This window comes from Schistocerca serialis, chromosome 2 (genome assembly GCF_023864345.2).
Source record: "Schistocerca serialis cubense isolate TAMUIC-IGC-003099 chromosome 2, iqSchSeri2.2, whole genome shotgun sequence".
NCBI lineage: Eukaryota > Metazoa > Arthropoda > Insecta > Orthoptera > Acrididae > Schistocerca > Schistocerca serialis.
In genome coordinates, this window is record NC_064639.1 from 166,068,959 (window position 1) to 166,095,927 (window position 26,969).

The window sequence follows — 26,969 nt, forward strand, 5'->3', positions numbered from 1 at the left end:
TCATACAACTTCCCTATCACCACACCTTCAGCTGGGGCTGCTGTTTTTATTCCAGTGATTTGTAACGACATTCTAACAGCGTCAAACAAACACTGTGTCAGAATTATGATGTGTGCTATGAATCAAATGAAGTTTAATATAATTTTAAGCTATGTTAATGACCAGGTATATGTATCTTTCGCACAAGTCCCACGTACTTTACACCAATGACTTATGCATTTGTGTCATGGTACAATATAATTTTGATTGTGATTCATTTAGATGACACAGAGAGTCCTTTATAAATTTATGGTTCTGTTCACATGCAAATTATGATTATAAGATGTTGATTGAGCTGTATTGAAAAGGGATAACAGGGCTAAAAATCTACAAAAACAAAACAAATACATGTTAATTGGAGCAGAGAATTAAGAAACCAAAATTGTACTATGACAGCTTTCAGTGTTATCTTTATGAGTATTTTAATTCAAGACACAGAGGAATTAATGACATAAGCTGCCAGGGGCATTGATTTAAATCAATGGGGAAAGTTGAAAATTTGTGCCAGACTGGGATTTGAATCTGGGTCTCCTGCTAGAGGCAGATGGGCTGTCCACTGAATCGTCCAAACACAGTGGTCATCACAACTGCACAGACTAACACAGCATGCCTCCTGTCAAACCTAAATTCTCAACTTATCCACACACTACCAATGTGCCCCTTGCCCATCATCCTAACTAATCATGGCATTTTGCTGATTTCCATAAGAGTTCAAGCATGGTGTGCATCCCCACTGAAGTGATTAAATGGTCGTCCTTACCTTAGTTGTGTGGTGTTTTTTCTTTTGGACAACCAACTAACCACTTCAGTGCTGATGCAAACCACCTCAACTCTTGTGGGAATCAGCAAAATGTGTGAGTAATGAAGATAATGGGCAAGGGGCACTACATCAGTAGTGTGTGGGTAAGTTGAGAATTTGGCCTGAGGGGACATCTGCTGGATAGTCCATGCAGTTGTGATGACCACTGTGTCTGGATGGTGCATGGGCAGTGCATCTGCCCAGTAAGCAGGAGACCTGGATTTGAATCCCAGTCTGGCACAAATTTTCAACTTCCCCCTTTGATTTAAATCAATGACTTCCTGGCAGCTAATATCATTAATTCCTTCGTGCCTCATTCGTGGCTGCAGGATCAAAATGGTGTCCATTCTTTCAGATGACCAGACATCACATTCATAATGTTTTAATAATTAATAGTAATTAAAAAGTCATCTTTTAAGTAAAACTAGTTACTAGAAACAAGGTCTTTTGACCTCTTGGTTTGACTGAAATACATTAATTGCTTCAAAAGTCCTTTCTAAAAATGTTAAAATTGAATTGATCAGTTTTGTCATGTCAAGTTTTGCAGGATTACAAGATGGAAGGAGCCTCCAATAAAATTTATTATGGCATTGTCAATAAAAGGTGGTTCTGATTCCCAATATATGTTGGTAGAGCTAGGGTTAATTTCTGAAAAAGAAACTGTGTATAAGAACTTTGTTGTTGTCTCAACAACAACAACAAAGTTAAATATAGTTAAATATAGTTAAAAATAGTAATGTGTACAATAACAATAACTATACAGTAGTAGTAATAAACTTTACACAGAGTGGTTACTTTTCCTTTACAGCTGTACATTAATATACATATTGTCACAGTAGGTTATAAGTACAAATGATGAAGTAAAACTTTAACCAAACAAAGAAAGGCTACAGCTTACAAAACAGTTTACAACTGAAGCAATAAAACTGAACAGAGTGAGTGATTGTGATCAATCATGAATTTATGAAAGAGTGTGAGCTCAATAGAATTATATCATAGCATACATGATATTCTGGCAAACAAATATCATTCAAATTGATTTCTGAATGCCAAACATGCCTCTTATATACAGAATGTAGATGGCCTTACCTTGCCTACCTACCAGTAGTTGTGCTGAAATGTTAATCATTTGCATATCTAAGCATGTAGCACATTTGATGCCAATTTTATGCTTGTTTCATGATGCCTAAAGGATGTTGCAATTTTAATGTACAGCATTGCACAATAAAAAACAGTAATGTGTACAATAACAATAACTATGCAGTAATGGTAATAAACTTTACACAGAGTGGTTACTTTTCCTTTACAGCTGTACATTAATATACAAATTGTCACAGTAGGTTGTAAGTACAAATGATGAAGTAATGGCTTAAACGATTACCTAAAATAAGGAAACAATTAACTGAAGTTTCCAACTTTTTGTGGAACATGAGAACTCCAAATAAAACATTTTATATATTTCCAGAAAAGAATCTTCTACAGAATAAAACCAGGAGCCAAATAGGTACTTCTTTAAATTATCATAAAACAGAATTATACTACTTATTGTATCATTGATATCATAAGGCAGTGAACCAAATATTTCAGCACCAATATTCTTTACCCATTTAATACAAGCAGTAAGCACTTCAGCTCAGAATGGAGATTATTTTTCCTTCTAAAATTATGGTCATGATACCACCAATATGTTCCATACTGAGTAGCATTAATTATGACAAAACACATCAAAGCCTATACGTACTGAGATGCTGTACTTGTTATACTAAATTATTTGCAAAAATATGGCATGAGTTTCAGGGAGGAACACACAAAGTAGGAATCATAAAAGTTACTCCACTCATAATGATTAAAACTTACATCAATATTTTCGTGTCAACGTCAACCAACCCTTAATATTCTATACTACCATCCATAATATTCTAAACTACAATCCTTTCTGTTTTACATAATGTATTTTAGTGTTTAATGTCACAAAACTTCAGTAATTAAAGCAGACTATTTTACTTTCCTGAAAGAACAAACTAAAAAATCCTAGAATAATGTAAAAAAAAAAAGTGCAGTACAAAACTCACCTTTTTTCGTAGAGGATACTGGGATAATTCCCAACCAAATGCTTGTTCTTCTTCATTGAAACGATCAATCTGCTCAAGAGCTTTCTGAACACGTGCATCTAAACGTTGGGCTTTCTTCAAATACTTTGGCAGTTTATCAAGTTCTCCAAATGTTTCAAATTCATCTGCTCGTTTGTCATATAACTCTAAGTCCTCTTCAAAAGCTTTAATTTTAGTCTGTGTCATCAACAAAATTATATGAGCATTATTCAGTAATTGATAATACAAAAAGTTGCTACAGCATGTAATAGAGAAAAAATACCTTAAGGGCCTCTTGGAATTCCAAAGTTTTTTGTTCTACAATAGCACGATGCTCATCAAAAACACTGGGCATGCGCCTAAACCATTCAAATGTAATGGCATTCTGTTCCATTTCCAAAGGTGTGAATGTTGTGTAGTCGACAAGGAAAAGCAAGTAGCGACATACTTCACGAATTCGTTCCTCCATTTCAAAATCAGTCTGACTTTCCATAACCCGGACCTTTGCAATGTATTCCATCAATTCAGCAGTATTACCAGGTGCTGTCAAAGCTTCATTTGACATTTTTTCATATTCCTCTCCTAACCTACAATTTCAATAACACATTTAGAAAGTTGAAATCCTTGATGTACATATCAGAAACCACAAGTACTTCAGAAATCATACTATAAAAAAGGTTGTGATGAATTAATTCTTTCTTAAAACTTGTAAAATTGTATCTTGTTGGTGCAAAAGTTGTGGTTTGTTTTTGGTTTGATAACCATTTATGTTGTGAACACTGGAGCATAATTAATCCAAAATACATACAATTCCATTGCCACACACATCTATGTTAGACCAGCCACTCAGTTCTACATTTAAAGTTATCCACAGTTACGAAGTTCTAGTCATAAACACAAATATGAAAACTATCTTATTCATTAAATGAAATTCCTGAAAGATTGTTGAATACAGAAAAGATTAAAGTCAGCAGTTGGAAGATCAGAAGAATATTGATAAACCTGGAATTACATCCAAAATGAGTATTAGTTGTTATAGTAGTAGTAATAGTCTGGAATTACCTCCAAAATGAGTATTAGTAGCAGCAGCAGCAGTAGTAGTAATAGTAGTAGTAGAAGAAGAAGAATTTGTTGTTGTTGTTGTTTAATTCATCAGTGGGTTACTTTTACATGGATATTGGACATATCATGGAGTTACAATTTGTCACTGTTGCTGTAGTCTTCAGTCCTAAGACTGGTTTGATGCAGCAGTAAACAACAGTCTATCCTGTACAAGCCTCTTTATCTGTGCATAACCATGGCAACCTACGTCTTTCTGAATCTGCTTGCTTTATTCAAGCATTGATCATCACTGCACATTTTTACACCCCACACCTCCTTCTGTTACCAAATCAAAGATTCCTTGGAGCCTCAGGATGTGTCCTACCAACCAATCCCTTCTCTTAGTCAACTTACAAAACAAATTTCTTTTTTCCCACATTCAATACACTCTCTCCTCACCAGTTATTCGATCTACCCATTTAATCTTCATTATTTTTGGTAGTGAAACATGGACTGTGGGAAAACCGGAACAGAAGAGAATTGAAGCATTTGAGATGTGGTGCAATAGACGAATGTTGAAAATTAGGTGGACTGATAAGGTAAGGAATGAGGAGGTTCTACGCAGAATCGGAGAGGAAAGGAATATGTGGAAAACACTGACAAGGAGAAGGGACAGGATTATAGGACATCTGCTAAGACATGAGGGAATGACTTCCATGGTACTAGAGGGAGCTGTAGAGGGCAAAAACTGTAGAGGAAGACAGAGATTGGAATACGTCAAGCAAATAATTGAGGACGTAGGTTGCAAGTGCTACTCTGAGATGAAGAGGTTAGCACAGGAAAGGAATTCGTGGCGGGCCGCATCAAACCAGTCAGTAGACTGATGACCAAAAAAAAAAAAAATTCTTCTGTAGCACCAGATTTGAAGAGTTTGATTTTCTTCTTGTCTGAACTAATTAACATGCACATTTCATTACCATACCAAGCTACAATCCACACAAAGGCCTCCAGAAAAGAATTGCTAACTTTTAAATTCCTGTTCACTGTTCACAAATTTTTATTTTTCAGAATCACTTTTCTTTTTATTGCCAATCTGCATTTGACGTCCTCTCTATATCAGGCACTCTCAGTTATTTCAAAATCTTAAACATGGCTGCAAAATAGCAGCTGTGTAATTCTGAAGAGATTGAAAACTGGTTGGCTGATTTTTCAATCTCTTCACTATCAGTTATTTTGCTGCCCAAATATCAAAACCCATCCACTGCTTTTTGTTTCTCACCTCCTAATTTAATTTTATCCACATCATCTGATATAACTTGACTGGGTAAAGTTCTCATTGTTTTACATTTATTGATGTTAATCTTTTAACCTCTTTTCAAGAAATTATCCATTCTATCCCACTGGTCTTCCAAGTCCTTTGCACTCAATGTCACCAGCAAATCTCAGAGTTTATATTTCTTCAATTACTTTCAAAAATTTCTGCTTGGTAGCCTTAATTGTTTCTTCAGTGTACAGCTTAATCTTTCAGAGCACATCAAATTCTTCTCACAGTATCATCTCTCCCATTTCATCTTCATCTACCTCCCCTTCTCTTTCTATAAAGTTGTCTTCAAATTTGTTTCCCTTGCATAGGCTCTCTATGTATTCCTTCCACCTTTCAGCCTTACTTTCTTTGCTTGCCATCCATTCTCTTTTCTCTAAAGACCTCTTTAATTATTCAATAGGCAGCATCTATAATTCCCATAGTCATGGGTGCTTCTACAGCCTCACATTTCTTGTCTACTTTGTCATTTTGCACTTACCGCCAATCTAATTTTTTATACATTCACATTCTTTTTTGTCTGAATATTTAAATTTCCTTCTTTAGTCAGATACAGTTAGTATCTCTTGTGTACAGAGTGCGGGCATGCTCTGGTGGAGGATGATGAATCATGATGAGTTAGAAGCCACTCAGAAGCTTATAATCCCTTTATTACATATAGCAAAGGTTTGTAGTAAGACTCAGGTCATTTCTTTGCTTAGTGTGGCCCACAAATGGCCCTATCTTGTGTAGGGCTGATGCAGCAGACTGACATGGTCTGCTGAGAATGGAACACAATCCTGTGCAGCTGTGGCGAGTGAAGGGTATAGACATCCAGGCAGTGAATGCCAGATCAGTGGCTGTCTGGTGCTGCCTGGTGCTAGTGAGTGCCCCAGTGTCTCAGCAGCTAGGGGGGCTACAGTTTGACTATTGCCCATTATATTTCTGTTGGACCCCTCGGCCCATGGTCCTGATAGGTTGACTGCAGGACATTGCCGACCGCACTACGGAGGCCAACACTATGACAGTTAGCTACTCAATGATTTGCTGCTTCAATGCATGGCCAGCCTATCCAGACAGCCAGTATTTGTTTGTAGCAAAACAAGTTTGTTAGGGTGTGTGGCTGTATAGATGTCAAATATGCCAAGCGTCAAAGTGTCTCTGGTTATGGTTACTGTCTGGGCATTGTTCAGAAGAAGAACGGCGATGCCTGGTGAGCACTCTGGTGCAATGTTGGGTTAGTGTATTGCCATAAGTTATCTGCTTTACAGCATCAAGCCTCTCTACATAGGCTGATGTCATTACACACTTCTCCTCTTTAAAAAACTCAACCCATCGAATTCTCCCTTTTGCTGAATCTGGAACTAGTTAATTCCTTACAGTTCACTGTGGACACATCTTGTCTGTCTATAGCTCACAACATCTATCAGAGTTCATATGCGACACTTCAACAGTTAAAGGCCCCTGATAACAATCAAACTTGTTTGTCATTTCACTGTTTTATACCCATGTGTCTGTAAAACAAGCACACGGATATAACAATACAGTTTGTCAAATTTAACCTCACTTTTAAAGCAGCTGTCACGCTGCATTTATCAAGTGATTAAGTAATATTGACACTAGTGAGGGTGACTACAAATGCAAATAAAGCATTTCTTGCATTGACTTTAGCACTATGTGTAAAGAAGATAAAGAAAATAATGTGCTGGTCCAGGAAATGGCTGAAACTGAGAGGTAAATATACCAATGAAAATCTGCTAGAGGAGGTATTCCATTTAGATTGTGATGATTACAACAACTTTCTCCAAATGGACAAAACACCACTATGTGGGGACATATACATTGTCCATGAATGAATTGAGAGTTTTGATTTATTTCATTTAATTGCATTCTTGGTTGTATGTTGTGTGTAAAATATTCAGTTTCTTCTTAATGTCTTCCTACATAATATATGGCTGAGAAACATGCAACACCATTAGCGTTTTGGAAATTGCCAGTACTCTTTTGTTTTTATCCTCGATTACAGTTTGCAAAACTGTGGAAACTCATAAGTCAGTGAATAAATTGCCATTAAAACTCTTTCTCACAGGAAGTGCATGTCAAAATGTTAAAACAAATGATAGCCACCATTTTGTCACATCAGTCATCAATCAAAATTTAGTTGCAAACTACAAAATAATTTGACAAAACTAATGAAACTGAAGAAATTGTTTGATTAGTTACAGATGCCTTAAGACAAACACACAGACATATGACATGTTTGAAAGACTTCAAAGGTTCCAGGGTTCCAGTCACTGCCTGTCCCTGAAAACTAACACTAGTCGTGAGAACAAATACCAGAAATGTGTTATCACACTTTCACTACACACGCCTACATTCCCTTTTGTGGTTCATTCACCTGCAGCACTCTCCAAGCTATAATATGAATGCGTGGTGTCTGTTCTTTCAGGCACGTACTAAAGAACAGACACCATGTATAATTCTCAGCTGTTATACATTATATGTAAATTGAAGGTGGAGAGGGGAAGAAAGGAATAGAAAGGAAAGGTGAGAGATCACTGCTGTCAGCTGTACTGGGACATTACGCAGAATCGGCGGCGATGAGGGAAAATCTGTACCAGACTGAGATTCGAACCCGGGATCTCCTGCTTGCCAGGCGGGTCCAATAACCACTATGCCACTTGGGACACAATGTTATCGCAACTGTACGGACTACCTCAGCTCACCTCATGGTTAATACACACTCCCATTGAGCGCCACCTATCTGTAGCCCCTGTCCATTTCATCCATATTTGCTCTTTCAAGATTCCTGCAGGAGGTCGGACATGTTTGTGCATCTGCACTGAAGGAGGTGGATTCATTGCCCAGCTAGTCCTATCAAGTTATATGAATGTGAGCTGTCTGTTCTTTTGGACATGTCCTAAAGAACAGATACCATGCAGAACCGCAGCTGTTATACATTATATGTAAACTGAAGGTGGAGAGGGGAAGAAAGGAAATGGAAGGGATCACTGCTGTCAGCTGCACTGGAACATTATGCAGAATCGGCAGCGATGGGTGAAAATGTGTACCAGACTAGGATTCAAACCCAGAATGTCTTGCTTACTGGGTATGCAGTAACCACTGCGCCAACGATGATACAGTGTTATCACAACTGTTCTTAGGACTGGTCTCTGCACGTTCTGTTCTTAGGCGGAGCAATCATCGCAAAATAAATGAGTCAGAGTCTGTGTCTGTATGGGTTAAAGCAGCTCTTAATTGCAGCAAGATTAAAGTTGCTATATCGGCTCGTCTCACGACCCATCCACACTCCCAGTGAGTGCCACCTATCCACAGCAACTGTTAATTTCCTCCACATTCATTCTTGCAATATTCCCACAGGAGGTCAGATGTATTTGTGCAGCTGCACTGAAGAAGGTGCATTCATTGCCCAGCTAGGCCTATCAAGTTATATGAATGTGTGGTGTCTGTTTTTTCGGACATGGGGCCACTTTCTGGCATCAAGGCATCAAGTGTCATGGCTTTTCTTTTATCCAGAGGTTTCTACTGGGCCTTCTTCTTTTTGCCTATTAGACCCTCTGCTGTCATCACTATTTCGTCCTTCAAAATCACCCATCCATATTTTATTGTACTGCTTTCCTCCATTTCAGTCCTTCATTGCCTAATGCAATTTTTGAAACCTCGTGTTGTTTCAATTTATCAAGGTTTTCGTTTTTGGATATTATTATTATAATTATTTATTTGTCAGATTCTGCAAAACCATATAATCAAGAGCTACTGGGTCATGGAGTGAGTCAGAACATAGTTGACACAATGGTGATTTGGAAATTTATAAACAAAGAATTAAAGAATTAATAAAACATGAAAAAACGAGAAATCATGAATAAATAACACATTACAGAGAAATGTTCTCAAGTACTGTGAGTAGCTTCTGTGCAGAATAGAATTTGTGTGCTGCAGGGCAACGTTTCAACTTGGATTTGAATACTTAGGGTATATCATGCAGTTTTTTCAGTTCTGAAAATGAAACGTTCTGAACAGTGCACCCTTTCAGTGCAATGCTGAAGGAAAAATTGTCCAAGTTCCCTGAATGAATGTTGCAGTTTCTTCTGAATAAGTCAACACTGTCAACAACAATAAATCCCAAGATGTTATATATGTACAATTAGAATCAGGAGGCACCTGAACAACAATCTACATGAAGTTCATGAACTGGCACCACAGATCAATGACTGCCCATTTTCAGGCTAAGAATATCCTCATTGAGTGCACACCATAGTACCGTACAGAACACCATAAAAGATAATAAATCAAACTCAGCATTGCAAATAAATCTTTGTGTTTCAGTGTCAAAGACACTGGAAATCATTCTTAAGGTTCTAATGGTTTCGGTGACAAGAGAAGCAGTGCAAAACTGGATTGCGAACTTCACACTTCTCTTACTACAGTTGACTTACTTTCAATGTTTAGCCAATCCTTTTCTCTGGCTATGCAGCTGTGTCGATTCCATAACTTCTCCTCTGAAGAAATAATGCTGGTTAGAGGAACTAAAAAATTACTATCTCACTCAGTTGAAATAACTCGGTACTCTCATACTTCAGTTCAGCTCAGGTGGATTTTCCTTTCCATAAGATTCATATAAGCATACAAACTCTTGCAAGTCACCTACACTGATACCCATTAAATACAATTAAATATAATCACAATTGACTGGTTTTAACAACCAAATAATTTATAGACATCCCATGCGTCCTGCTTCGTTCAGAGCTAAGACATGAAGTAAGTTAAAAGTCTATAGTCAAATGTTTGATATTCTTTTTTCAACAATCACATTCACTAACACACAAAGAATAGCATTTAATTACTCCATGTCCTCTCACACAGCGTCTGTGGCTCTTGCGGCAAACACTTATCGGCATCCTTTGACTGCCCCGCTTATCATCTTCTCATTACGAACTTCCAATATGCACACGGAAACTGGCAGCGCAGTAGATACGTTTCCGCTCTCATACTTACTTTTAAAATATTGGGTGATGAAGACAGTGGAAGGCTGAGTGTCTCTAGAATTTACACCGAAATTCTTGAGTCACTACATATCCCTCCCCTTAGCTCGAACACGCGATATTTTATACATATTCATTATGTACTTTAATATCTCATATAACTCTAATTTACATTTTAAACAGTATACATTTCTTTTTGTAATCGTGTCCTTAATATCTAGCTCTTCTTTCTTCATTTTGATAATAACTATCTGAGCAAATCGCCTAATGTTGGGGTTAGTACTCCAGGTGTCATAAGTCCTTAATTGTTTCTTTCTTCATTCTAATTCTCTGTACAATTTTTCCTTTAGTACATAATAGTTTTATTACCTACAGTAGCTTGTAGTCTGGAGGAACTCTGGGCAAATGAAATTGTTCTTTTCGACACTTATAAATACAAAACATAATAATACTAGTGGAATAGAGAATTCAAATTTACCAGAATAATTCCTACAAAATGCGTGACTTCTGCCATGATACTGTCCTTTTCCCTTTAGGTACAGTACCTACACCTTACATATGGGTTGACCCTATGACTGCACTTCCTCCTTCTGTTTTGGTAGGTATGCCCCTCTTAATTCCTATTTTCCTATGGTACACATCAATCCCCTTCTTGGTGCCCCTGGCCGCACAGTATAGGCCAGCCTTTCTCAGGTCTGCCTATCTGCCCTTTATATTCAATAAATACTGGGTGTGCCCCCCCCCCCCCCCCCCCCTTAGCCTTCCTGAGTAGGACTCATGCCTCATTTCCCAAGTATACATCTTCATGCACACTATAATTAAATATCCTCTGGAAAATAAAATCTATTTCACACTTAACACTCACTTCCTAATGCTTCACTTAATACCCTAGAGTCTTCCACTACTCTTCCACTTCTAAGCTTCCAGTAGACACCACATTTATATGCACTATTCAATATATCATACATTTACTTATGCTATACTTGTACTAATATCCTACAAATCAATAGAACAAACGTTAGACTGGCATTCCTGAATAATTATCACAATTAGTTCCTCCCTGGCTTAGGCTCTCCTTAATTTTTTTATATTCTTATGTACATATGCAATATATAGTTTCTTTCACGTACCTAGGCAATGTACAGATGTCATAGTGAACGACAATGTGTGCCTATTACCCTAAAATGTCCCTATATAACCATGTGAGTGATGTAGAACCATCACAGTAAATGACAGCATGTGCATCCTTTACCCCTACAACCCTTGAAAGTTCTCCCCTTTTGATGAGTAAGATTATTGTTTGCATAGTCGTATTTTTTGCACGTATGCATAAGTGTGTATGCGTAGCCTAATTCTTTGGCCTACTTATATAAAATAAGTTGAAGGTTATTGGAAACCACGGAAAATGGGAATGACTTCTGCGATAGAAGTATACAAATATGTAAAGAGGAAAAGATAGAGAGGTACTCAAATGAGAAGTAAGAAAGGAAAAAGTAGATATGGTTGCTACGATCGAAGAAGAGAAAGAAGGTAGCCCCAAAGACAGGAAACCCTTCCCATCCCCCTTCCCCAGGATCCCTACCTCACCAGTACTTGAGTGAGAAGCTGGAGGAGGTATGGTGTTAATCGTCTTCTACACAATGGACATTCGCACCTTCACCCTATAGGTCCACAAAGAATAATCTTATCAATATCTATTGAATGGCAAATGGGGAAGAATCAGTCACACTTGTTTGCGAGGGGCATTTGGGAGGTGTGGTGTGTGTTCTGTGTTAGCCATGTTTGTATTTACACTACCCACTCCTCCAAAAAGATATAAACTCTCCCCTATACATCACATTTCATAAAAGGTAAAAAAACATTCTGCATTACATATAAAATTATGTATCATATTATCACAATTATGTTATTTTTCACACAAAATCATATTTTCTATGAATCTAATATTCTTTGCAGTTTATTAATCTGCACCCAGGTCTGCGTAGACCAACTACACTCATGCTCATAAATTACGGATAATTGGAGACTGTAAGTCCACAGTATTGGTGATAAGTTGAGAAAACTGTCCCAAAACACAAGTGCTATGAAACGCAACTGTTTCCTTCACATGTACCCCAACATCAATATGGGATATGACTACCATGCACACATACACAGGCCACACAATGGGTTGGCATACTCTGAATCAGGTGGTCGAGCAGCTGCAGGGGTATAGCCTCCCATTCTTGCACCAGTGCCTGTCGGAGCTCCTGAAGTACCCTAGGGGTTTGAAGATGCGCAGCAATACGTTGACCGAGAGCATCCCAGATGTTCTCGATGGGGTTTAGGTCTGGAGAACAGGCAGGCCACTCCATTCGCCTGATATCTTCTGTTTCAAGTAACTGCTCCACGATGGCAGTTCAGTGGGGCTGTGCATTATCATCCATCAGGAGGAAGGCGGCACCCACTGCACCCCTGAAAAGGCGGACGAACTGGTGCAAAATGATGTCCCGATATACCTGACTTGTTACAGTTCCTCTGTCAAAGACATGCAGGGGTGTACGTGCACCAATCACAGTCCCACCCCACTCCACCAAACCATGACCTCCATACAGAACCCTTTCAAGGACATTAAGGGGTTGGTATCTGGTTCCTGGTACACGCCAGATGAAAACCGGGTGAAAATCACAGTTCAGACTATACCTGGACTCGTCTGTGAACATAACCTAGGACCACTGTTCCAATGACCATGTACTGTGTTCTTGACACCAGGCTTTACAGGCTCTCTTGTGACCAGGGGTCAGTGGAATGTACCTTGCAGGTCTCTGCGTGAATGAACCATGTCTGTTCAGTCGTCTGTAAACTTTGTGTATGGAGATAACTGTTCCAGTGGCTGCGGTAAGGTCCTGATAAAGGCTACCTGTAGTACTGCAAGGCCGTCTGCGGGCACTGATGCTGAGATATTGGTCTTCTTGTGGTGTTGTACACTGTGGACGTCCCGTAATGTAGTGCCTGGACACATTTCCTGTCTGCTGGAATCGTTGCCATAATCTTGAAATCACACTTTGTGGCACACGGAGGGCCCATGCTACGACCTGCTGTGTCTGACCAGCCTCCAGTCGCCCTAGTATTCTATCCCTCATAACGTCATCTATACGTGTTCTTTGAGCCATTTTCAACCCACAGTCACCATTAGCATGTTTGAAAACGTCTGCACGCTTACACCGTACTCTGACACGCACCAACACACCTCTGCATAAGTGGACTGGTGCCAGCACCACCGTGTGACAATCGCATGTAAAATACATTGCATGGTCATACCCCGAGGTGATTTAATCCCGCAAACTGCCCACCAGAGCATTGTTTCACCATGTAGTAGCATTATCCTTAATTTAAAAGCATGAGTGTAGATAAGAGATTACTTTCAAAGAACAGCTTAGGCAAAAATAAGACCTAACTATATGTGGATAGTGGAAGAGACTGGCTGACTAGGCGAAAATAAGATCTAACTATATGTGGAGAGCATCGGCTGTTGTCAGCATTACAATTGAGACCACCACTGACTAGAGCGGAGTGTGACGGCAACTTAACAGGCACAATCCTCTAACAACTGAGGACGACTTCTCCTAATGGTGGATGATAAGGATAGTATAAGAAGTAGAGTGATAGCATAAGAAGCTGGGGGATAGTGTAAGAAGTTGGGGGAATTCAGTGCAGGAAAATTTTATTGCAGAAGAAACACCGAAAACAACTAGGGATCCGATGGTCGTCACTCTGCCCATTAACACAGAACGTTAACATCCTTGGGAGATATACAACTTTATATCCTTAACATTGTATTTCCCTTTTTCTGATCCTGTTACAGGATTTACTAAAAATAAGGCTTTGGGATGTATTACCGCTTGCACTCAGTAAGGTCCTTCATATTTTTGGAAAAATTTATGTGTCTTCTTCTTCAGAGCAGAGCTTTGAGGATACCGTTTTACAAGAACTAGGTCATTGACCTTGTACTGAGGTCTGATAGCCTTCTCATTACGTCTACTCACTTGTTGTTGTGTCTTGTCAACTAGATTCTTTGAGACTATTTCCTGTTTAAGTTGGTAATCATCAGTAGGTTGTTCAGGCCAAATGAAACATTTAATAAGAGGATCCCCTACAAAAGGTATGCCTATTACTTCTAAAGGTGTTAATCCAGTTGATGAATGTGGTAGTTCATTCAAAGTCTTTGATTTTCATTGCCCATAATGTATGGTTTTCATGGCATAAAGTGCGGCATAATTTCCAAATCTCTTCCATTACTCAGTCACATGTTTCTGAAGATGGGTTATAGTTCGATATTAATACTTGGCGAATATCCTCCCATGCTAGAAATTCTTTAAATTCGTTACTGACAAATTGTGCCCCATTATCAGTGAGAAATCATTTTAGCTTGCCTACCTCGAGAAAGTATTGTTGCAGACAGTGTATCACAGTCGGTGTATTTGATTTCTTAATAGGATACAACTTAACATACTTCAACCAACACTCTATGAGGATAAAAATATATGACACTTCTCCCTTTCCTTCCGGCAGTGGTCCAAAGAAATCTACTGCTGTAAGATCGTGTATTGTCTTAGGAATGATTGGATACATTTTGTATTTAATATGAGTGTTACTCTCTTTCACCTTCTAACAGATTTCACAAGTCCTAATTAAAGATGCTACCTAATGTCCTAGCTTCGTAAAACAATAGAAATTATTAATATGAGCTATACATTTCTTCATGCCGAAATGTCCATATCCAATATGAACATACCACACAATCTCATCCTCTATTAACTTCGGGATGCATAAACGCCAATGTTGCGATGTTATACTGTCTCTCCAAAACAAATTATTCCCTATAACCTTCCATTTCTCTGCTTGATTAGGAGGTAAAGACTTTCTAACAAACATAGCAAATATTTCTGTAAAACAGTGATCATGATGGATGTTTTATGTAATGTGCATATTCTACTGTCAAAAAGTTAACTGCAAAAATTACGCCAGGCCCTTCTGAATGTTTTAACTCTTTCATGCCTACAGGTAACCTAGACAAAGCGTCAGGTACAATATTTTCAGAACCTTTTATATACTGTATTTTAATGTCATATTCCTGTAGGAACAACATCCACTGAATTAATATACTACGTAATAACCGACTATTCATTAAAAAGGATAGAGCCTGGTGATCCATATATATGTGTATTTCTGACCTCCAAACTTGTGTTTGGAATTTTTGGAATCCCCATGCTATTACTAATAGTTCTTTTTCAGTGGCCAAATTGTAGAGGAAACGTACAATGTAATAGAGAGAATAATGGACGAAAATAAAAAATGCTGCAAAATAGTAATGGGAGACTGGAACGCCATTGTGGGAGAAGGGAAAGAGGGAAACATAGTAGGCAGTCATGGTCTTGGAAAGAGAAATGACAGAGGTGAATGGTTAATTGACTTCTGCAGGGAAAGGCAGCTGATAGTGGCAAACACATGGTTCAAGAACCATAAGAGGAGGCTCTACACTTGGAAATCACCAGGGGATAAATATAGAAACCAAATCGATTTTATACTGGTAGAAGAAAGATACAGGAATGGAATCAAGAAGGTGCACACATTACCAGGTGCAGATATTAATAGTGACCACAACTTACTTATGGCAGAAATAGAAATAAGAATGAAAAAACTGAAAAAGGCGACAAGAAGAAATGGGATCTAGAGAAGATAAGGTCCAACAAAGAACAAATTACAGAAATGCTGTCTCGGGACTTTCTAAACACATTACGAGACAAAGAAGCACCTGATAATGCCAACGAGTACTGGAATATGCTGAAAGAAGGAATCATTAAAGCAGGACAGCAAAATATAGGATATGTAAAAGGGAAAAGGTCAAAAAAACCATGGGTCACACAAGAAATGATTTCCAAGATGGAGGAGAGAAGAAAATTGAAAAACAAGAACACTGAAGATGCAAGAAAGATATACCGAAGGTTAAATAACGAACTGCGAAGAGAAACAGAGCACGCTAGGAAAAAATGGCTAAAAGAGGAATGTGATGAAATTGAAGAACTGGACAGGAAAGGAAGATACGACTTACTATACAACAGAGTAAAGACTATGACATGGGAACAAAACAGAGCAGGAAGTGCTACTATGGAAATTTTGAGTAAAGACGAAGAGGTAGTGTATAAAGATCGTGACGATGTCCTCCAGAGATGGGAAGAATATATAAAAGAGCTATATGACACAAATAGCAAACCAGAAACTCTGGAACTTGAATCACACAACAGTGTAAGTGATGAAGAGAAAGGACCGACCATCATAATGGAAGAAGTAAAGTCTGCTATTGCTGCAATGAAAAATGGCAAAGCAGTAGGTACAGATACAATACCGGGAGAAATACTAAAATGCTTGAACCACGATGGAATAAGAGAAATATTGAGGTTATGTAATAAAATATATGACAGTGGTGAATGGCCTGAGGACTTTTTGACAACAGTAATGATTCCATTGCCGAAAAAACAAGGAACCAAGAAATGCAGCGAGCACAGGACAATCAGCCTCATTTCACATGCAGCCAAAGTAATGTTAAGAATAATTAATAAAAGACTTGAAAAAGTAATAGAGGAGAATCTCGGCGAGGAGCAATTTGGCTTTAGACGGAATACGGGCACCAGAGATGCAATAGGGCTCCTACGAATCTTAGGAGAAAGGTTTATTGAAAAAGGAAGAGACCTATATATGTGCTTCATCGATTTAGAAAAGGCATTTGACAATGTGGTTTGGGACAAGCTGGCGACTATTATGAGGGAAAAGAGAGTGGACTGGAAAACCAGGAGACTTATAAACTCATTGTACCTTAATCAAAAAGTTTCAGTTAAAGTGAGAGGAGAAAGTACAAACTGGATCAGACTAGGGAAAGGAGTAAGACAAGGATGCTGTTTATCACCTACTCTTTTCAATCTGTACTTGGAAAATATGATTGACCAATGCTCATTAGATGACAAAGGAGTAGAAATTGGAGGAAGAAGAGTAGGGTGCTTGAGATTTGCTGATGACATGGTCCTTCTAGCCACAGAGGAAAAAGAATTACAGGATTTGGTGGACACCATTGCAACTAACGGAAAAAAATATGGAATGAAAATTAACACAAATAAAACAAAAGTATTGGCAATAGGAGGAAATAAGGAACTAAAAATTGTGCTGAATGGAGAAAAACTAGAACAGGTGCAAAATTTTAAGTATCTTGGAAGCAGGATAGACACCGACTGGAAGTGCACCACAGAAATTAAAACAAGGATAGCAATGGCAAAAGAGGCGTTTTATAAGAAAAGGAGAATCTTCTGCAGCGGTATGGACAGAGAACTCAGAAAGAGACTCATAAAATGTCTTGTATGGAGTGTTCTTCTATATGGCGCTGAAACATGGACTATGAGGAAAAAAGACAGAGAAAGGCTGGAGGCTTTTGAGATCTGGACATGGCGGAAGATGGAAGGAATAAGTTGGATAGACAGAGTAAAAAATGAAGAGGTACTGAGAAGAGTGGGAGAGAAAAGGCAGTTACTAGATGTAATAAAGAGAAGAAAAAGAAATTGGATTGGGCATATATTAAGAAAGAATGACGGACTGATAAAAACAGTTTTAGAAGGTTATGTAGAAGGGAAAAGGAAGCGAGGAAGGAAGAGATTCCAGATACTGGATGACATGATGGACGGTACAACATACAGCAGCCTTAAGAAGGAAGCAATGGATCGCAGAAAATGGAGAGGCAAAGGACCTGCTAATATAGCAGATAACTGATGATGATGATGATAGTGTAATTCACGTTTGTCGAGACTGCGGCTAGCAAAAGCTACAGATATGTGATTTGTACTTTCCAGACCCCACTCTCCTAGGAAAAGTTCTGCTGTGTAGGCGTCACTGCCAGATGTTGATGTTGGCATGTGGTAAAGGAATGTAGAACATGGATGGAAACTGTCAGGATGCACCTTATTGTAACTCGGCCGTAATCTTCAAATGTTTTATTATTCCCTGCTACAGTGCCACGTTCCCCTCTGTCGGCATCACAGGGTCCCGCAATGCTGAGGACACCACTTTGCTGTCTGCAAAACAGCTTGGTGAGGAATGGCTACCTCAGCAACCCGTGCAATGTACTGCAGAATACCGGCCATGCACAGCCACCATGTTTTGATGACGTCAGGATGCGCCGGCAGCCGACTCAGTGGTCTCCATCCCCCTTGCCTCTGCACCACTCTGCTGTGAGCAACAGGGAGCCCCGCTGCATGCTTCTTTGCCATTGTGGTTAAGGTTGCGGCAACAATAAGCACCTGCGATCCAACAGCCAAATCTGTGGCCCTTGCCTCGGGATGCCTGCAGCTTGTGTTGGGAGGCAACAAGACTGCCTGCAGTAACAAGCCGTCGAGTGGCCCACCACTGGCTGGCTACGGACCCCGCGTTGGTCTCAGAGGGTTGAAACAGCTACCCGCTGTGGACTGGAACGCTGGGGCCCCATCTGCTGCTGTGTGTACCTGGTGGTGTGACATGCCCCGCCGTCCAAGAGAGATGCCACACTTGAATCCCCCTCGTTAGAAAGCCGGTACCTATTTATATGTGGTTGTGTGCCTTTTTTTTTGCTAACACGCCACTCTGAGTCACGTATTCATAACACCTAGGTTGCACCAGTAGGTCCCTTCTGTCTGTAACTTGTGCCATACAATCCGCTGCGTTTACTCTTTTCTGTGGTTCAACGCTGGTCAGTGTAATTTACTGTCAAAAGGGCCACGCCTAGCAGTAACTTGTGCGCTCAGAAATATTGCGGATCTAACTTTTTCCTATTTTAAACGGTGGTGCCGCTTCGCCTAGCAGTAACTTGTGCGCTCAGAAATATTGCGGATCTAACTTTTTCCTATTTTAAACGGTGGTGCCGCTTCATTATTCCCCCCCTTCGGAAAGACCCGGTACCCGGGTCGACCTCTAACTACTCATAAACTTGTTTGGGTTGGCACGTTCTTATGCATTTTTACTACTTCTATTAGAAAACTTAGATGTGGTCTACTCCTCTTAAAACACATGACATGAGACAAAACATAAAAATTCCTTACTGGATGACCACTCCACTTAATGCTCAATCAACCCCTTACCTACCCGTCTTACGCCCTCGGTATCCAATCCACTGGGATTTGGACTACCATCGGTTCCCTCCTGGAACTGGTTCTATGCCTGATCAGAATGAAAAAAACACACAACAAAGTTAAGGCTGCGATGGCACTTGGCACAGAAGTGCTCCAAACAATTGTTACTTATCATTGCCTTTTGCTATATTGAGCTACATGCTGCACATGCTGCTTGGCTGATATGCGCCCCTCTCACTCAGAATGAACTAGATTACGGATCTCAACAGACCTTTGATTTAACAAAGTTTGATTTAACAAAGTCAGATTATGCCTTGACAAAAACTCTTAAGTTGCTTATGGCCAGTGCAGCTGTGGCTGTGTAACATTCAATTGTATGACTCCTGGAACTGACACTGGCAGATGGAAGGTTGGTCCTATTATGTTGCACGCAGTTCCATTGATTAAAACTCTGCTCCCCTCAAGCTCTATATGTTTTGCTTCTGCATATACTCCCTGTTCAAAACAACTTGCTACTACTATCAAATTTTCATAGGTGGAGAAGATCCAATGCGTTCTGGCCTGTTGCAAGCTCAATTTTGGCTCCTCGATGTCCCTTGGACACTCTATTTCTTTCCTCCTGGCTAAAAATAACTGCACTGTGCATGAGTCCAGATTGGTACTTTTCACCCTGGCTGGACATACCATTACCTTCCCACTACGGCAGCTCCATAATTCCTCCCTTGTCATCTCAGCGCACTGGCTTTTAACTGCCAAGATCAGCAATACCTCCTCAGTTTTTTACTTCTACCAACTTGCTCAATCCTCCCCTTTTCAGTGACCTGAGGACAGTGATCACCATCACCCTTCATCCCTCTTCAAAAAGATTGCTGTCCCCAGCAGACTCACAATACCTGAAAACACATACAACATATGAAAATACAATGCCTAATTAACTTACGCAAAGCCAATGATACATAACAAAAAAAAAAAAAACTACAAATACTCTACTACTTGCTGTACTGCAAAGCATATGGTACATCGTGCTGTACTCTATCTTCCTGGTTTTCCCTGCACTTCACACCTCTCTCCACTCTCCATTTCTTCCTCTTCTCTTCCTGTGACAACCCTTAAATGGCCGCAACTGCCCAATGTGCACTATCGTTGTTCTAGTTGGCAGCTGAAGCTTAACATTAATGGGGGAGGTGGTTTCAACACCTTGGTATGGTCCTTGATACCTCGTGACTAACTTCTTTGTTTCCCCTTTTGGCATATAGGGGCTGGATAGCATTACCCATTTTCCCTGCTCTATACTGCAGTAAACTTCTTTTCCGCTTCACTGCGTCTTCCTGCCTTTCCAGAGCCTTCATATTTTCTCCTTTTGTACCCGTTTCCAAACATCCCAAATTGTCCTCGCGAATTGACGCAAAGATTCACCGGCCCTTACTTTCTGTAGCTTCACTAAATGAAACAGTGTCAGCATTTTTTGCCCATACACTACCTCAAACGGAGACAAACTGGTATTGGTATGCACTTTCACAATGTATGCGCTTACAATATGCTTCAAATACTCGTCCCACTGATGGTGATGAGAATCCACATAAAAATTCAGCATCTTCCTGATTGTGCTGTGTACCTGTTCTGTCCTTCCGTTCACCTGTAGATGCAACATGCTTGTCCTCAACTTCTTTATATTCAACAATTTACGCAGTTCCTTCATTAAATCCGACATGAAGTTGATCCTTGGTCAGTCATTATTGTCTCTGGTACACCAAACTTCAAAATACAATTGTTTATTAACGTTTGCATGACCACTACTGTCTGTTGTTTTGGCATAGCCACCATCTCCACGTACCTTGAAAAATGGTCTATTATTGTCAGAACGAATCTATTCCCTGATGGTGTTTGACTGAAAGACCCGGTGACATCAATTCCCATCACAGATAATGGACATGTCGTTTCTGGCAATCATTGCAGCTGTATCCGTTGCCAACTCAGATCTGCTCTCTGTGCACATGGTATACAATTCTTGACATACTGATACACATCCACTTTCCTACATCTCCACCAATACCTCTCCGCCACTCTCCTATTCATCGCTCTTCTCCTCCATGACCAGATAACATGTGATCATGTGCTTCTTTTAAAACCTCATCTCTCAGCTTCGCTGGCACTACTACTCTTGGCCCTAACTTCATTTCCCTGCACAGAAGACCATCGTACATATTAAATGGTGGCTGTGTCTGATACAATTTACAATTGTTGTCAGCGTCCTGTAATTCTTGTCATACTGCTAGATCATAACCTATAACTTCTACTTTTGCCAACTTCCTACTCAGAGCATCTGCATTACCGTCCTTCTTCCCAGACTTGTGCACCACCTCTTAGTTGAATTCACTAAGCCCCACATCCCACCTAGCGAGTCTATTGGACGGATCCTTCAACCCCAACAACCACAACAATGCATCATGATCTGTCACTACCCGAAATCCTCTCCCATACAAATAACATTTAAAATATGTGATTCCATAGATTACACTAAGCATCTCCCTCTCTGTTGTTGCGTAATTCCTCTCTGCTGCATTCAACTGCCTAGACGCTACAGGATGTTCTCTCCCATCAGTTTCCTAAGAACACACCCTAATGCTTGACTCGATGCATTGCATGCTACAGTAAATTCCTTTTCAAAATATGGAAACACAAGAACTGGACTTGATGTTAACACTTCTTTCAGTTTGTAAAATGCTTTTGACACTCTTCTGTCCACTCAAATTTCACACCCTTCCGTAACAATCACGTCAATGGATGTACTAAATCTACAAAACCCTTCATGAACTTTCGACAGAAATTGCAAATTCCGACAAATGATTGCACTTCCTTAACTGTTTTCGGCTCCCGAAAATCCCTTACAGCCTGTACCAACCTTGGATCTGTTCACACTCTGTCCTTACTGATGATGACGACTTAAATATTTCACTTCTTCCAATGCAAAATGACACTTCTCCAGGCTCAACATCAAACGAGCTGCCCTTAACCTCATAAAGACTTCCCTTAACTGCTGTCTATGCTGCTCCGTACTTCTTGAAACACTATAATGTCATCCAAATAGACAAGACACTGCCGTGGTTTCAAACCCCTGGCATTCTGATTTACTGGTAACAGTCTTCAGGAGTAGAGAAAGCAGTTTTTGGACGATCCTCTGGAGCCACCTCTAACTGATGATAACCACTTGTCAGATTCATCATAGAAAAGTACTGGCACTGTCCTAAGCGACCCAAAGTCTCTGATATGTTTGGAATGTGGTATGCGTCTATACTGTCTTATTACTGAGGTATCGGTAGTCACAACAGAACCTATATTTCTTAGTTCCGTCTATAGATTTTTTAGGCACAATGACAATGCCCGATCCCCAGCAACTATCACTATGCTCTATAATAACATCCGCAAATCCTCCACAATCAGCTGCAAATACCTCGGTATTCTGTATGGTTTATGGTAAATAGGTGCTTCATTCCCTGTTGGTATCCTATGTTGAACTAATGGATTTGCCGGTAACAGCCCTCATGGAAAAAACAAATCCTTAAATTCCCACAACAAATGCTCTTTTTCTCCTCCTTTTAAATGCTTAACTTTGTTACCCAATGCAGTTCTATCAGCAGTTAGTGGTTGATCATTATCCTACCTCTTGAACACCAGTCTTTGTCATCTGGTACATCCAAATTCTCTACTAAAACTCTTCCCAAATTCGTGTCTACAGCACAAAAATTATCCATGTTCACGGGGACTGCTTGCCCGACTTTTCCCTCTTGTATACATACAATACTATGTTTCACGAAACAACCTAATGGATCCAAAACTTCATTATCCTCCAATGGTTCAATAACACATACCATACTCACAGGTAGACTTCACTCTACACTTACCCAGAGCGACTTTCCGGTGCCACTAGACACACATTCATGTGAATTAAGCCTTAATGCTAAAGTAAGCAGCTCAGTTGGTTAGTTCATTATGTTGAACGCCCCTCACAACAGCTCTGCACTGACAACAGTTTCCACTAGTTGAAATAACATTCCACCAAGTTCCACAGTTCATTGTCCAAGGTCGATTTTGGAATGATGTTGATGCAAGAAATCTACTCCTAGGATCATGTCGTAGCCCTTGCTTACCCATGGTACTACCTCCATGCATGCATCAAATTGGATCTTCCCTATGCGAAAGTCAACTGCAATGGACCCCAAAGGTTTTACTTCCTTATCCCCCACTCCACGTAACCTATAATGTGGTGTTTCTAACTTCCTTCGTCCCATTAAACTATTAGTAGCCACTCACTCTTGCACCCCTGTGTCCAACAAAATCTTAAACTTTTTAATTCCTATGGACCCCCCCCATTGGTGGGGAGGCTTGAGTGTCTCAGCGATACAGATAGCTGTACCGTAGGTGCAACGACAATGGAGGGATATGTGTTGAGAGGCTAGACAAATATGTGGTTCCTGAAGAGGGGCAGCAGCCTTTTCAGTTTCAGGGGCATCAGTCTGGATGATTGACTGACTGACCTGGCCTCGTAACACTAACCAAAACGTCCTTGCTGTGCTGGTACTGCGAACGGCTGAAAGCAAGGGGAAACTACAGCCATAATTTTTCCAAAGGGCATGCAGCTTTACTGAATGGTTAATTGATGATGGCGTCCTCTTGGGTAAAATATTCCAGAGGTAAAATAGTCCCCCATTCGGATCTCCAGGCGGGGACTACTCAAGAGGATGTCGTTATCAGGAGAAAGAAAACTGGCGCTCTATGGATTGGAGCATGGAATGTCAGATCCCTTAATTGGGCAGGTAGGTTAGAAAATTTAAAAACGGAAATGGATAGGTTAAAGTTAGATATAGTGGGAATTAGTGAAGTTCAGTGGCAGGAAGAACAAGACTTTTGGTCAGGTGAATACAGAGTTATAAATACAAAATCAAAAACGGGTCATGCAGAAGCAGGTTTAATACTGAAAAAAAAAAAATAGGAGTGCAGGTAAGCTACTACAAACAGCATAGTGAATGCATTATTGTGGGCAATATAGACACGAAGCCCACACCTACTACAGTAGTACAAGTTTATATGCCAACTAGCTCTGCAGATGACGAAGAAATTGATGAAATGTGTGATGAGGTAAAGGAAATTATTCAGATAGTGAAGGGAGATGAAAATTGAATAGCCATGGGTGACTGGAACTCGATAGTAGGAAAAGGAAGAGAAGGAAACGTAGTAGGTGAATATGGATTGGGGGTAAGAAATGAAAGAGGAAGCCGCCTGGTAGAATTTTGCACAGCGCATAACTTGATCATAGCTAACACTTGGTTCAAGAATCATAAAAGAAGGTTGTATACATGGAAGAATCCTGGAGATACTAGAAGGTATCAGATAGATTATATAATGGTTAGACAGAGATTTAGGAACCAGGTTTTAAATTGTAAGACATTTCCAGGGTCAGATGTGGACTCTGACCACAATCTATTGGTTATGAACTGTAGATTAAAACTGAAGAAACTGCAAAAAGGTGGGAATTTAAGGAGATGGGACCTGGATAAACTGACTAAACCAGAGGTTGTAGAGAGTTTCAGGGAGAGCATAAGCGAACAATTGACAGGAATGGGGGAAAGAAGTACAGTAGAAGAAGAATGGGTGGCTCTGAGGGATGAAGTAGTGAAGGCAGCAGAGGCTCAAGTAGGTAAAAAGACGAGGGCTAGTAGAAATCCTTGGGTAACAGAAGAAATATTGAATTTAATTGATGAAAGGAGGAAACATAAAAATGCAGGAAATGAAGCAGGCAAAAAGAAATACAAACGTCTCAAAAATGAGATCGACAGAAAGTGCAAAATGGCTAAGCAGGGATGGCTAGAGGACAAATGTCAGGATGTAGAGGCTTATCTCACTAGGGATAAGATAGATACTGCCTACAGGAAAATTTAATTTTCCTTTGGAGAAAAGAGAGCCACTTGTATGAATATCAAGAGCTCAGATGGAAACCCAGTTCTAAGCAAAGAACGGAAAGCAGAGAAGTGGAAATAGTACACAGAGGGTCTATACAAGGGTGATGTTCTTGAGGACAATATTATAGAAAAGGTAGAGAAAGTAGATGATGATGAAATAGAAGATATGATACTGCATGAAGAGTTTGACAGAGCACTGAAGGACCTAAGTGGAAACAAGGCCCCGGGAGTAGACAACATTCCATTAGAACTACTGACAGCCTTGGGAGAGCCAGTCCTGACAAAACTCTACCATCTGGTGAGCAAGATGTATGAGACAGGCATTGAAATTAAACGGGAGCTTCCATAGGTGGTCTTGGGCCCCCTCTGCCGTTTAACGATTGTCCACCTCTACTACCTCCACTTCTCCATCCTCCATGCTGCTGATTTCCACCTCTTCCTCTATTCCTCAGTGACTGGGAACAGTGCCTTTACACATGTCCCGTACGACCACACTCATAAAATTTTATACCCACTGTAAACACTGTTTGTCTATCATGTACCCCCACTGCCAAGTCTATTTCCTCACATTGGATTGCCAGCTGAATGACTGAATACAAATCTTATGGAGTCCCTTCACGCACTTTCCGTGCCATATGTGACAGTAACCCCCTAATAAATACATCAAGTGCCCTTTGCTCAGCCTCCTGCAACAGAACACCATTTGCTTCATCACTCTGACCCAACTCGTAAGTATAATTGTTAATTTCTCTTATTCTGTCCACAAATTTCTCTACTGTATCCCCCTGCCTCTTTGTCATTGTACTCAACCTCTCCCTAAAGTACCGAGCGCTATTCTGTTTGTTGTACCTCTGTAAAAGCCCCTCATTCAACTGCTTAAACTGTGCTGCCTTCCTTAAGGCCTGAGAACACCTTAAATATGTCTTCGCTTTACCTGTTAATCTAATCTTGGCTACACATTAACAACTGTTCATCAGTTCCAACCATTCATCGCAGATGAAGTTTCCAAGTCCTCCACAAATGAATGCACATCCTCAGATGCCTTGCCAGAAAACGGAATAATCAAACTCGCGGCAGCTGGATCAGTCTCCTAGGCAACAATGACTGATCACATGTTTCCCCCTCACTCCTAGATGTTAATTCACTTCTCAGCTGTGTATTGTCCATTGTTAATTGTGCTACCTTTTCTAACAAAATCCATACCGCTTCTAGTTCTGACACACCTTGCGTCCTTGACTCTGCCATTGTGTTGCCTTCGTTCCCAATTAGTCCCACTTCCAGCTCAGTATCTCATCTTCAGTTTTAGGAGGAGATAAATAAAGCATCATACTCAACCCAATACAAAAGTAATTAAATGCCATGAAAGAAAAAAAAATCTTACTGACCCACCTAGGTTGTGCCAGTGGGCCGCTTCTGCCTGTAACTTGCGCCATGTAAACCACTGCATTTACTTTTTTCTGTGGTTCAATGGCCCTGTGGGCTCCATTCTACTTTGCAACCGCTGGTCAGCATAACTCACTGTCAACAGGCCCGCACCTAGCAGTAACTTGTGCGCTCAGAAATAGTGCACCATATCTAACTTTTTCCTATCTTAAACGGTGGTGCCGCTACAGCT

At 40.1% G+C, this 26,969-nt stretch overlaps 1 protein-coding gene and 1 long non-coding RNA gene across 2 annotated transcripts in view; one reads left to right on the top strand and one right to left on the bottom strand.

Annotated features, from left to right (window-relative positions):
* Window positions 1-26,969, bottom strand: part of LOC126456873 (dynein axonemal heavy chain 7-like) — a 783,013-nt gene that overhangs the window by 742,109 nt on the left and 13,935 nt on the right. Inside the window, 2 exon segments of the mRNA XM_050092694.1 lie at window positions 2,911-3,126; window positions 3,212-3,515. Coding sequence (XP_049948651.1) covers window positions 2,911-3,126; window positions 3,212-3,515 — 520 coding nt within the window.
* The window catches only part of LOC126456874 (uncharacterized), a 392,629-nt gene that overhangs the window by 291,367 nt on the left and 74,293 nt on the right, over window positions 1-26,969 (top strand). The gene's annotated exons all lie outside the window — the stretch shown is intronic.